General features: G+C 41.7%; 2 protein-coding genes across 3 annotated transcripts in view; both read left to right on the top strand.

The window, feature by feature from the left end:
• Positions 1-1,642, top strand: part of fndc3a (fibronectin type III domain containing 3A) — a 43,959-nt gene extending 42,317 nt beyond the window's left edge. For both annotated transcript variants that reach the window (XM_030777398.1, XM_030777399.1), the window contains one exon: positions 1,298-1,642. In XM_030777398.1, coding sequence (XP_030633258.1) covers positions 1,298-1,606 — 309 coding nt within the window. In that variant the 3' untranslated portion in view covers positions 1,607-1,642. The remainder of the gene's footprint in view (positions 1-1,297) is intronic.
• Positions 1,643-7,020: 5,378 nt separating this feature from the next.
• mlnr (motilin receptor) lies at positions 7,021-9,204 on the top strand. Its single transcript, XM_030777417.1, has 2 exons — positions 7,021-7,753; positions 8,903-9,204. Exons 1-2 carry the CDS (start codon positions 7,021-7,023, stop codon positions 9,202-9,204), a joined length of 1,035 nt encoding a protein of 344 aa, XP_030633277.1.
• The last annotated feature ends 4,358 nt before the right edge of the window (positions 9,205-13,562 follow it).

Below are 13,562 nucleotides of genomic sequence, written 5' to 3'. Positions count from 1 at the left end.
CCGGCCCCCGTGCGTTCGCCGCTTAGAGAAGAACGTTTGCAAGCTGATTGGTCACATCAGCGGCTTCCGTTCCGTTCCCCCCGCGCTCTCAGGCTCGTACACTTGGAAGCTCGTGCGGAAGCGAAATTTTCAAGATTTTTCTGTACGTGTTTAATAGTCTATCTAGCTGTCTGTCATCACTGCATTTATGAAAGATGCATTGGTCTGAAATTGGGTTCTTAACAGTCACAAATGAATGTACCAAAAAGATGTCTTATTTTTTTTTTTTTTTGTGGGTTCTTTGTTTTGCTTGCGCGTCGACCTGCGGGCGCAGGATTAACCGCAGAACGCCCTCTGCTTCGCCGTACGAGGGGCGCGGAGCTGAAGGCTTTTCCGATAGGGCGACGCGGTCTCACAGCGCTGGCGCCCGTCCTCCCGCCGCGTTCCCGTCGCTCAGAGCACACGCGCCTTCATGCTTCTCCGCTAACCAGCGCACTATGACTCATCCCCCCCCCTCGCTGAGAGCGCGCTACCGCTGCCCGTCCTTTTGTCTTCTCTTCTCTACACGCCGCTTTACTCCGTCTCGTTAACAAACCACTCCACGCCCCTGCTTCTCTTATCCTCCTCCTCCAGCGACAGAAATCGTGATAGATTTCACCAGTTTGCTAGTATTTCACACTGAATCCATGGTTGATATGCTTTATATATATATTTTTTTTTAACCAAACTGGTGATACACAGTGCATTACAGTGCTTTCCCCTCAGGAGCTGATGAAAGTCCCAGGTTGACGTGGACGCTGAAGCTTTTTTTTTTTCCGTTGCGCGGTCGATGAACCATGGTGACAGAGCTATCTGTGACACTAGCAGCGCATCCACATGACTGCCATCGCGAGCTCGCGAGCAGTCGGCCCCCAGGGCGCAGCCCTCGCCGTTCAGACAGCACGCCCCGTGCCTCGTGGAAAAGTACTGGAAGGGTGCGGAGAGCAGACGACCGCCGCCTGACAACTCCCGCTGCACGCCAGGGCGAACGAGCCCCTCGGGGCAAGGGGGGAAATGCTAGCATGACACAAAAGAGAGAGATTTAAGAGCTGAAGGGCTACAGGGGTTTAACAGAAAGCCGCATCCTCAGAACTCAAAGTTGATTTCTCGGAAAATCTTCTCAGATAGGTTTTGTTAAGGAGAGGGTGAATTTGGGCGTCCGAACGGATTAGGATCGCTTGAAGTTTAGATGGATAAAACGGATTCTGTCCACTAACTCTCTTTTTTTTTTTTTTTTTTTGTTTCTCTCTCTCTCTCTCTCTCTCTCTCTCTCTCTCAGGTGTACAAGGGCTTGGCCACCTCGTACCAGATGTCGGGCCTTAACTCGAACAGCGAGTACCGTTTCCGCGTGTGCGCCATCCGGCAGTGCCAGGACGCTCCGGAGCTGAGCGGTCCGTACAGTGCCACTGTCACCCTCCTGCCCCAGCGCAGCGAGAGCGTGGGACCGGCCAGCGGCTCCAGGACGGTGGAGACCCAGCGGCCCGCCCGAAGCCTGACGGACGAACAGTGCGCCGCCCTCATCCTCATGCTCTTCGCCGTCATCTCCATCCTCATCGCTTTCGTCATCCAGTACTTTGTCATTAAATGAGGCCCCCCACCCCCCCACCCCACCCAGTGCCGCGAGGCTTTGTCTTCTTTGAGTTTCTTTCTTTTTTTTTTTCTTTCTTTCTTTTCGTTTTGTCTTTTTTTTTTTTTTCTTTTTTTTTTTTTCCATTTCCTTTTTTTTTTTTATTCCGCTCACATCTGCGTGGTTGAGAGAGCTGCTTGAAAAGAAGGGAATGAGAAGGAAAGCTTGAACTGCTATGGCCCTGACACCTTTTTCATTTTCACTTTCTCCATCATCTCCTCTCTCTCTCTCTCCCTCTCTCTCTCTCTCTCTCTCTCTCTCTCTCGCTCGCTCGCTCGCTCTCTCCTGTATCCATCCATTTCTTCTCTCTCTGCCGTGCTGTACTCTTCGTCAGAAGAGCTGAGGCTCCCCCTGCGTCTCATACACACACACACACACACGCGCGGAGAAAAGGCGGAGATATTGAAGGATTGAGAAAATATGATTTATGTAAACGTACTCATCGATAACGGCAAGTCTATGTAACCTTCAGCCATGTATATGTGTAGTCGTAGTCCTTATCTTATTTATATATTTTTAATTTCTGTTGTCAAACTGTCCAATATGAAACTTTGAGCGGTGTTCCAAAAAACAAACAAACAAAAAAAAAAAGCAGCCCTCGGGCGGAGTTTTCTACCCGTGCGCTGTGTCGGACCTTGGGCACCGAAGGCCAGTGACCACGCGGTGGAGATTTGTACTCCTTCCTGCGTGCCCAGCGGAAGAAGGCATTAGGGTCGAGAGGAGTCTCAGGGCTTCTGGAGGCCCCTAAAGGGATTTATTCTTTCCCGGCGCGATTTACTCTGTAACTTAAAGGAAGAAGTGAGAAAAACGGATATTCTCGTTCGCATTAGAGAACATTCATTTAGCACTTTCCAACGTTTGGTTTTTTTTGATGTTCAGAATGTGTAAGGATGCAAAAATGATTAGAGAAATGTTAGTATATTTTTGTACAGTACGAAACAAGGACCTGTTCATTCGAAGTATCGATTGGTATAGGAGTTAGGAAAAAACAACAAAAAAAAAGACTATTGAGAAAACAAAACAAAAAAAAAAAACCCAAACTAACACAGCGAGTTATTTTTACTATCATGTAGGTATACTGTTGCTTGTTTTTACAATCATACAGCTGCTTCAGCTCCAAAATATTGTTGTTCAGCACAAAAATAATGTATGCTTACCAGATTCTCTCTCTCTCTGTCTCTCTCTCTCTCTGTCTCTCTCTCTCTCTCTCCTTCAGTTGTTACCTCTGGCACCTTAGTGAAAAAAAAAAAAAAAATATATATATATATATCTGACTGAATGCGTCTTTGATCTTGTGATGCGTTTCGTTGATCACACTCTGGATGTGCTAGCTCTCCTTGTGTTTTGGGTGTTTTAACATTGTAGTACCACAGAATTTGTCCTTGAAAATGATTCAGTGGAGAAAAAAAACAAAAAAAAGTTATCAATGTAAACTGATTACCACAGAAGACTCCTAATTCGAAATTCAATTTGTAATTTCTTAATTTCTCTGTCGTTTTGTTTCATTCTTTTAGTTTTAGGAAAACACAGAGTTTGTTTGTTTTTGTTTTTTTTCCTTTTACTTTTATCGATATTAATTTGTTTGCGTAATTATGAGAGTATTGAATATAGAAAAGAATATTCATGTTCTGATTTCCTTGATTTCTTTGTTTGCGTCACATTTGAAGTTTATTTTTTTATTAAAGAAAGTCGAAAACACTTAAGTTAATTCTTTCCAGAAGAACTAAGAAAAAAAAGATATCCTGAAAAAAAACAAACATTCAAAACATTAAAAAAAAAAAAAGCAGTTATGAAATGTGTTTAATATACATGTATTTCCTGTGAATCGCAATTTTGCCTTCTCTGTGTGTTTAAGTCTTTGTGACTGATTGCAAATCACTGCATGTTAGCGGTGTGGCAGTCGGACTGTAGGATTCAGTGTTGTGTGTGTGTGTGTGTGTGTGTGGTTTTTTTTGGGCATACGATTGCTGTCGCAACAGTTACGATCTACAGGTACATTCTGCAAGAAGTCTTGAAAGAAAAATGAGTCACATGATTTGGTCTAATAGATATTCTACCGATGTCTACTTTGTCATTAAACAAACAAACAAACAAACAAAAAAACAACAACAAAAAAACTTCAAATTCCTATTTTTGATAGTGATAAAATGTAATTGCAAAGTGTGCCATTTTAACAACTCTCATGGTAGGTTACTACGTTTGGTTGATGGGAGAAAGAAAACTATATAAAAAAATAAATAAATAAATGAAATATGCACAAAAATGAGACCATTTTTATGTAATTTTAATGTTTGCAGTTACCTCATACATCATACATTCCAAAATGAAAAATTTGTTATACTATACATATTACCAGACATATCACTTTAAAATGTTCGTTATGGGGAAAAAAAAATGTATAATCATAAATATGTATCTAAAGTGTATCTGTATAGCCATGATATCTACAGAAAAATCCATGCACAATAAAAGATTTATAATTCTTAATTGTCTTTTGAAGATGCTTTCACCATATAGAAGTTAGGAACTGCTTTTATGAAAACTATTAACTAATTAACCCAGCAGGGTAAAAACATTCGACGTTGTAGAAACACTAGTCCTTTTCCCACCCCTCTGTGTTTTCGCACGAGGTTAGATTTCGTTCCTTCACTCCGATGGTTCGGTACACATTCCTGCCAAACAGAAATCTAAATGAACACACAATGTCAGAGTGTCAAGTATTGGACTCCAGTTAAACCATCTGAAGAATTTCCCTACATCCTTCCTGTGGTTTATCTCAATATTTTTGAAACAGCAGAGCTGAGGCTCTTGTTAAGGGATACGAAAGCTCTTTGCCTCTAATGTGGACCTGAGAGTCAAACAGAGAACAATGCTACTGATTGCACATGCTCCTGATTTATCATCCTCGCAGTCGGCAAAGGCTACACTCTGCAAGATTTGATTGAAAGAATCAAGAAATGTACTGAAAATGAATGGCTAGTCACTAACAAGCATGAATTCAATTAAACTGAAAAAACACATAACACCACTGCTATGCTCAAAACGGTAAAATAATGTTTAGTCAAAGGTCTATTATTGTTTCATGTATTGCAGCAACAGTATAGTATTGGCCATGCATGATAATGCATTATATTACAGTCATATTGTAACAATGGCAACAGCTGATGTAACATAACAGAATTACTAAATTAAAAAGACTGGTATTGACCACACCAGCATAGAAGTTCATATAAGGTCCTTTTCGTGACCAGTTTTGAGTTTTACTACCAACACTTAATGAGAGCCTTCACCCAATGGCACTAAGGAGAAATAGACTTGATTGATTTGTGTGTGTGTGTGTGTGCGTGTGTGTGTGTGTGTTTGTGTGTTAGCTTTACGATTTACCCAACCCAAACTTCCCTTCAGGCCGGTGTTTGCATCATTGAGACTCGTTGACGGATGAGTAAAAGCCATAACTGAGATGTTTTGTGTGGAGCCAGGCCAACAGGTCTGCTGTCTCACTGCTGTCTAATGGAGTAAATAGGATCTTTCCTCTATGACAAACAAAAGATTGTCAATTCAGACTGGTTCAGATACAAACCAGAGACAGCATGACTCCTTCAAACACGTTCTTCAGTAAACTTCTTGGAAAAGCACTGCCCCCCCACACACACACACCCACACACACAAAGAATGACCAGGGTCTGTGAGTTCAGAAGTAGGGCTGAACAGCACTATTGTGGTGGATGGATTTATAATCAGGGGAGTGAATGGTATTTGTTTATTTTATTATTTATTTATTTTTTTTACATTTGTGAACCACAGCCAGGCTATATAAATCGTGAGCTTCATTCAGACCCACAGGGTTGGACAATTCATTGATAAAACAGTTCTGGCCAAGACAACCATTATGATACACCTAGTAAACCGATCCATATTTGTACTTTTTTTTTTCAGTTTGAATGGTACTCATTTCATTTTTAGATTTATATCTGTTTACAAATGCCATGTTTTTACATATTCCAAGGGGATAAAGGTCTTAAATGGCATTCCGTAATACTACTACCTGAGTGAACAATTGTTTCAGAGTGCATTGTTCCTGTTTGCACAGCTGCCGGGTAAATTGCAAAGGTTAATAAAACTTCTCAGATGCTGCAATAGCTGGTGGGATGGAGTCAGTCACACAGTCTTGGGTAGAGTCTGTGCTAAAAAGGTGCAATCGAAGCGTAAGAGAAAGCGACGACACTAAGCAAACAGTGTTCGTTTCTCATCTGCCTTTGTCGATGGACTATATGGACAACAATAACGCATAAATATGTTTTAGATGGATGACCACTTCCTCCTCCCTTTTTTTTTTTTTTTTTAAAGTGATTTTCTTAATATATCATTGATGTATCATATTGTTTTGTATTTTTGACTGACAGTGGGTGAGTTTTCATCTGAAATGAATCTAAATATTCCTATTAGGAACTCTGTATCTCCTGGGATAGCCTTGTAGCTTTCAAATGGGATTTATGAAGTATTGTTGCCAAAAACATTTTGTTTTATGTAAGTTTGATGCATGTTATCTAATGATCCTGTAATTGTTACAGGAATCGAGGAGAGACCTGTTCCAGTCAAAAGCACATGGGAAAGCTACCCCCACTTCATCCTCCTCTCTCTCTCTCTCTCTCTCTCTCTCTCACCCCCTCCCTTTTTCTCTGTCTCCATTGTCCCCTCCTCCGTCACTCTCACTATTTGATTAAGAACAAGACATGTTGATGGGTTCAGCATATACACATATGCACACACACACACACACACACAGAGGAAAGAGAGCCAGTGTTCGAAGAGCAGTCAAGTGGAGATGCTCTTTCGTTCCATTCAGGAGGCTGAGCAGCGTAGACTACATCTTCATGCGAGCTGTAATCCTCCTTTTTGTTCTCTCCTGAGATACACAGCAACAGGGCATACTCAACAGACAAGACTTGAACTAAATTCAGCTCGCACTAAGCTCTCCAATATATGGAAAATGAAGAAGTCGTGTACACCCAAGAAATAAAATCACCATGGATTTTTTTTCTCTCCCCTTTTGCCTGTAGTGAGTGAAAGTCAAATTCTCTTTTAGTCTGAGACGGAAGCTCAGTGGTGATTTTTGGGGGAGTTTTTTGTCCGTCCATGTCACTGGGTGTCGTTTTGTCGCGTTGTCCCTTCTTTATCTTTTTCTTCTCCTCATTCTCATTCTTTTTTTCCCATCCTCTTCTAACCCTTTCCCTCGTTCGTTTCTCAAGCAGTCAGCTCTTTGTCTGGTTTCTCTGTTCATTCCATGCCCTCTCTCTTTTTCTTCTTTAAATTTCACTTTGTGTGTTTTTCCTGGACTTTTAGTGCTGAGATCTAGCTACAAACACCAAGTCGCTATGGATGACCCCTTCATGGATCATCATCACTACGGGGACTCGCTCTTCCCGAGTTCTACTCTGATCCCCGTCACCATAATCTGTCTCTTGCTCTTCATCATCGGCGTGACCGGTAACACCATGACCATCCTCATCATCCAACGTTTCAAAGATATGAAGACTACAACCAACCTCTACCTGTCCAGCATGGCTGTATCCGATCTCGTCATTTTCCTCAGTTTACCTTTTGACCTTTACCGTCTCTGGAAGTACGTGCCCTGGGTCTTCGGTGAGCTGGTTTGCCGTCTGTCTCACTACATCAACGAGGGCTGCACTTACGCCACCATACTCCACATCACCGCGCTCAGCATGGAACGCTACCTGGCCATTTGTTTCCCGCTCAAGGCCAAGGTGGTGGTCACCAAACGAAGGGTGAAGTATGTGATCCTTGCCCTTTGGACTTTCGCCCTGCTTTCGGCCGCGCCCATGTTCTTTCTGGTGGGGGTAGAGTACGAAAACGAGACGCAGCCGGATCCAGACACGAGACAGTGCAAACACACCAGCTACGCAATCGACTCTGGGTTGCTCCACACCACCATCTGGGTGTCCACTGCTTACTTCTTCTGCCCCATGTTCTGTCTGCTCTTCCTGTACGGCTCCATCGGTAGAAGACTGTGGAAGACACGTAACGAACTCCACGGACCCTGCACAGCTGCCAGGCAGAAAGCTCACAGGCAGACCATCAAACTCCTGGGTGAGCCGTTTAACCTGTGATATTATTACGCGTGAATTATGCAGTCCTACTTTGATGTTGCACCTGCTTGTTATGGAAGTAGATGCTGAGACATTAGAAACAGTTATACTGTAAAATAGTTTCCACAAATGGTCACCGTGAGTTGAGTAAGAATTCAAGCCAGTATGCGATGGTAGAAAACTCTCCTTTTAAAATATTTCAGTTGCCCTTTGCTCTATCATGTATTATGCAAAAATAGTTCTCTCTTTTAGTGAGAGAGAGAGAGCAAGATATAGTTGTATCAGTATAGTTTGTTGTACTGGCCAGTGTCTATAGCATGACCACTAGCTCTCAGTGAAATTGTATGTGCTGAAAAAATGACTATGAGAGATTGATGAGATACCGTGAATGAAAATCATTACGAAACAATCACAAAATTTCCATAATGTTCTCAACAAACGATTTCCAAAACAACAGATGTGAGGCAAGGAAAAACACTGGAGTAATTCTTTTGTTATTTAAATCAGTGATCGTTCTGGAAATGTGAACATGATTTGCCACACTCATACATCTTAAATGGCTGTATGATTTATTTGATTACCCTCTCAGCTTGCGGTATCGAAACTCTTGCCGTAAGATCCAAAAGCATGTTCTGCTGTCTGTAAATATTTAATCGGGCTATGTCTAATGTTATATTAATGTCCTCCATTAACGCAACAGAACAGTAGAACACAGCCCCAGTGCCGCATCTGATGAATTTCAAATTAAATTGTCATTGGAGGTCCTCGTAAATCAGTCTTAATGAGGCTGCGTATTAGCCCGTGCCCTGATTTTGATATAATCTAGAGGAGCGAAGAGGGTGATGAGCTTGCAAGTCTCTAAATCTTCTTGATGCAAACACAACATTCATTCTATGTGAAACCATAGTCTTTTCACACAAATCATAACGTCGGTTGAGCTGGGCCTGTAGACCATGGGGTTTTTTAAATGGTGTCAAAGCTATGGTTGAAAATTTGTCTTAAATGTGGTTAATAATGTTGGTTTGAGGTTGGCTAAAGTGTCAAGAAATTGGGACAGGTTTAGGATTCGATCAGGTGTTCTTGTCGATGCTTTTCTCTCTCTCTCTCTCTCTGACACTCTTCTTTCATTATCCTCTCCTGCTTTCACCAGTTGGTGTCGTCATAGCCTTCGCCATCTGCTGGTTACCCTTCCACATCGGCCGAAACCTCTTCACGCACGTCGACGACTACCACACGGCTCGAGTGAGCCAGGACTTCAACGTTGCCTCCATGGTTCTCTTCTATCTCAGTGCCTCCATCAACCCCGTGCTCTACAACCTGATGTCCCACAAGTACCGCACGGCTGCCAAACGCCTGTTCCTTCTGCCGCGCCGATACCGTCGACGGGGCCAGAGGCAACTCTCCACCCGTGACGAGATCGCTACTTGTACCGAGACCCTCACCGGGGTGTAGGACGGGACACTGGAGGGGTTGTTTTACGATACAGAACTTCGCCTGAGTCATGTGGTTCAGCTAAGCCTTACTGAACACGGGCTGAAAAAGTACCATGAAGTTACAAAGATGTGGGAGGTGTTGAGGGGCCAAAGGCGGAGAAAGGGAAAGGGAGGGAAATGATATTTTGATTGCATGGTCTGAAAAAGATCAAATTTTGCGACTCGCAACACGAAATGACAAAGCGGAGGATAAGAATCGAGGACAGAGTTTAAAAAACACAAATTTGTTGAATTAGAAGCATTTTCTCTCTGATAATGCAGTTTTGCTTGAAAAAAAGATATTGTTCTACTAACTGTTATTAGCAACTAACAATCATAGCACTCTTTAAAGAAAATAGATAAAAGAAGGGCTATTAAGTGAATGTTGCCAAATGTCGGATTATCTAATATTCATGTACGAAATATTTGTTTAACATTACAAATGTGAGGGATAACTTAAAAGAGTAGGTTTTCAAAACATTGCATTAATATGAAATATATTTGTAACTATAATCTTGTCTAGAAAGAAAACATTTTGTCAGCTGGCATCTTAAAACATTCTATGGCTTGCCTATTGTAAATCAACCATACAGTATTGTTGCATTTATGATAAATTATTGTAAAGACAAAATAATCAAGATTCTTGAATACATTTTGTGAATTGTTAGCTAAAGTTCTGGTCAGGGTGACGGTAAGATTAACGCATGAACCTCTCCCAGGGTACTTGCATTTGGTGATTTCTTTTCTTTCTTTTTTTTTTTTTTAGAAATATATTCATATAGTGCTCTCCAGAAATATTTATGCCAATAGAATAAAGTGAAATACTGCACATCACTGAAATCAATGCCTCTTAACTGAACGAAAAGATCTGCCCGTTGTAAGCACACTACAGGCCCCGTAGCAATGATTCATTTTCAAAACATTCAGTGGGGGCAACAGCTGAAGCAATTGCTAGTGCTGGGGTTTTATACTCTTTGTAGGTTCTTCTAACCAGTTGTATCTGGCGTTGAGATTTTCTCTTAATATTTATGATGTTAGTGTCTTTATGCAAAGATGGATTAAAGTCTCTTCCTGTCCTATTTTTCCAGCTCCTCAGGGTGTCTGTACTTTTCCTACATATTTATAGAAAACCTAATAAAGGGCAAATAAACATGAAATCAAAATAAATGCAGTAATACATTCAGATAAATGCTATTTGAGACTGATGTTGCTTTGGTGTTTAATGCAGCATGTTGTCCACCTGAGCCTTGTTAATGGGACCAGAGAGCCTTTGGCTGGTGTCTACGTGCTGTACTCCAGATGTAATCTAACATTGCTATTATATTACCAGCCCCCTTTAGCAGGAGTAACCATGGAAGGACCCCACTTTAATCACCACAGACAAACTAATGGCTGTTGTCTACATGCAAGTTAAAGCCGGAGCTGTTAATATCAGAACCTTCATATTTTATCCCATTAACTCCCTACTGTCTCAGTCATTGCCTATCATGATGTACTTTTGTACTTTATCTAGTTGTTCCCTGTTGTTTGTAACGCTTCCTATTACAGTGCCCTGTTTTAAGGATAAAGGTAACCGAGCATGACCGTTGCTATGGTCACATTACATCTCTTGTTCAGTGGCGGTAAAGGATTTATTTAAGAAGATAGATTAAGTTTTGAATTGAAACGTTTTAAAAGAGCATTTACGCACATTATTAAAGACAGAGCAACTCAATATAAGGACGGTCTTGCTCTGTTTTCTTTCAGAAGATTATTATGATTTACGATTGTAAAACATCTACTGAGGATTTGTACTATGTCTGCATTACAGCTGTACTACTTATTCATTGAGAAATCCAAATATTTCAGAAAGATCCATGATGTCTGTGGATCTGGGGCCCTTAATTGGCCTTTGATTAAAGGGGAAAATTCTGACGAATGTTGAACTTTACAGAGGAGTGCAACCATCATTCAAAGCTCATTCGGCAGTTGGCACACAACAACACATGTATTCATCCTGCTGTTTCACTGCCTCTCTATGCTCACAATGTGTGCGTGCTTTACATCCTAACGTCTGGGAAAGCCTGAACCCAAAGCATTTAAAGGATCATAATTTATGTAGCTTATCAAGAGTCGATAATCATGACTGATGGGTAAAATGTGGATATGGGACACTTGAATGAATGAATTAAACTGCTCTGTGTTTGTGTTCGCGTGTGTGTGCGTGTGTGTGCATGTGTGTGCGTGTGTGTGTGTGTGTGTGTGTGTGCGTGTGTGTGTGTGTGTGTGTGTGTGTGTGTTTGCGTGCACCCATACATGCGTGTGTGTCCCTTTTGCTCTGTCTTTCCTTTCCCAATACATATGTGGGCTGCTTTGACTAGGTTTCTGTAGTGCATGCCATGTTACATTGTACAAGCTATTTATAGCGGAAAGCACAGCTGATAAGTTATGGCGAGGGGTCTGAAGAGGTCTTACTGCCTAAAACTGTTTATGCTGGTTGATTTGTGTGTATGCCCTCATTTGGCCTTGTTTGATTTGCAGCACTTAAGAATGTGCAATGTGCTATGAACTGCTGTCTAAGAAATAAAGAGAAACCAAGGCTTTGACGCGGTGTCTCTAATTACGCTGCCAATCTGTTTTCTTATATCACTCTCGTGCCACTATCAGTGCTCAGTGCTATGTCATACGTTTTTGGTGTTGTCACGTTACTCCAGCTATCAGTGAAAACACCCAACGATTCAAAGCAAAACAAGGCAGAAAAAGATTTAACGAGGTTGCTACAGACACGAGGTCAGGGCACAGAAGAAAATTCTATGTCGAGAGACAAAAAAAAAAACGAAACAAAACGTTTTTTTCAATAATGCACGCAACATTTTCCATATGAATGAGACTACAGCGAATCGGAGTGTAAGAGAATGTAGAGTCTAACATAACATAAAACATAGGGGTTTTTTTTTTAAAGTTGAGAACATTTTTGAATGTCAAGACAGGAAACACCGAGCTCTGTATATATGTGTGCCAGGCGAGCTCTCAGGTGACGCGTGTGTGTGTGTGTGCTCTTGCTGTTCTGGAGCCTGTGAAATGTCGGTTAAACCGCAGCAGAAGCGGCAGAGCTGTGGGAACTCTGCTGAGAAAACAACTAGCTGATAAAGTGAAGGGACTTTCCCAAGAGTGCATAACCACACAGCGGCTTTAAGGTCCCAGTCAGATGCCAGCTAAATATAATTAGAAAAAAAATTATGTAATTACAGTTGTATAATCTCCTGTAATTATATACCGATGAACCATTAGGAATGTTGCAAAATTTTGGGATACCTTGGTAAACAGACCATGTAGTACATGTCACTTTACGAGAGAAGAATAAATAGACTGCAGTCATCTGATTTCATTCATTCCTTCCCAGTAGTCCACAGTACAACAAGAGTTTAACTCATGGCTTGCTTCTACCAGAAGGTGGAGTTATGGTCTCATCTGAAATAGGTCAAAAGACTAACGTCTTACGGCTTTGTTATGAGGTGGTCCTTCGGTGTTATGACCTATAGCCCAGATTTTTTTTTTCTTTTTCTTTTCAGTCCTTTTCAAATCCACTGAGTTTTGGGCAAATGTTGAGCTGATCTGTGTATGACACGTCAACCTAGCTGTATCAGATATGAAATTATCGCGTTAACAATGGCGGAGAAAAGGGTCATCGAATTCTTTGAGGCGTGTCTGTCCAGAGCGCTGTGATTAGTGTCTACTGGTGTCGTGTCGGATTCATCAAACGATCGACTACCTGGGGTTTACTTAAGATTCCTGGTTTAACATGCACACAGATCACAGATACCATTAGTATATTGACTTCCATTTCTTGCTAACTACTTTGTTCCATAACACCCCCTCAACGCCCCCTTATACTCTGAATCTTTTCCAAAAGATTGTTCAATCTTCAGCTCCCAGTTGGCTCATTCACTCCTATTATTCTTGCCCATTTTGAGGTTTCTTGAGTGTGTAGTGTTTTTACCTCCATTTCCCCAAATGACTGACACGACATTCTCACTGATCCTACACGTTAAATTGACTTCCTGTTTTGCTGGCCCACGCCTGGCTTCTTGTTCTCTGATAGGCCTTTCTTTCAACTGACAGGAAATCGGGTCGAAACTGAGGTTAGTGATGAGAACTTGAGACCCTGAGGGCAACAGCTGTGCATTTTGAAGTTCCCTTCGGACTTCTTAATAGTCTTTCAATTCTCCATTATCTCAGTGCAGCTCTATCAGCAGTCTCCCCATCGTACGGCGCTCAGTCAGTGGACTTCTGCGCGTCTCTCTGAAGGAAAGCTCTGTCTATTTGCACTCAGATAATCACTCCCCCCCACAGGATATG

The sequence above is a fragment of the Chanos chanos genome, chromosome 6 (genome assembly GCF_902362185.1).
Source record: "Chanos chanos chromosome 6, fChaCha1.1, whole genome shotgun sequence".
Taxonomy (NCBI): Eukaryota; Metazoa; Chordata; class Actinopteri; order Gonorynchiformes; family Chanidae; genus Chanos; species Chanos chanos.
This window is presented reverse-complemented; position numbering and strand designations above follow the sequence as displayed.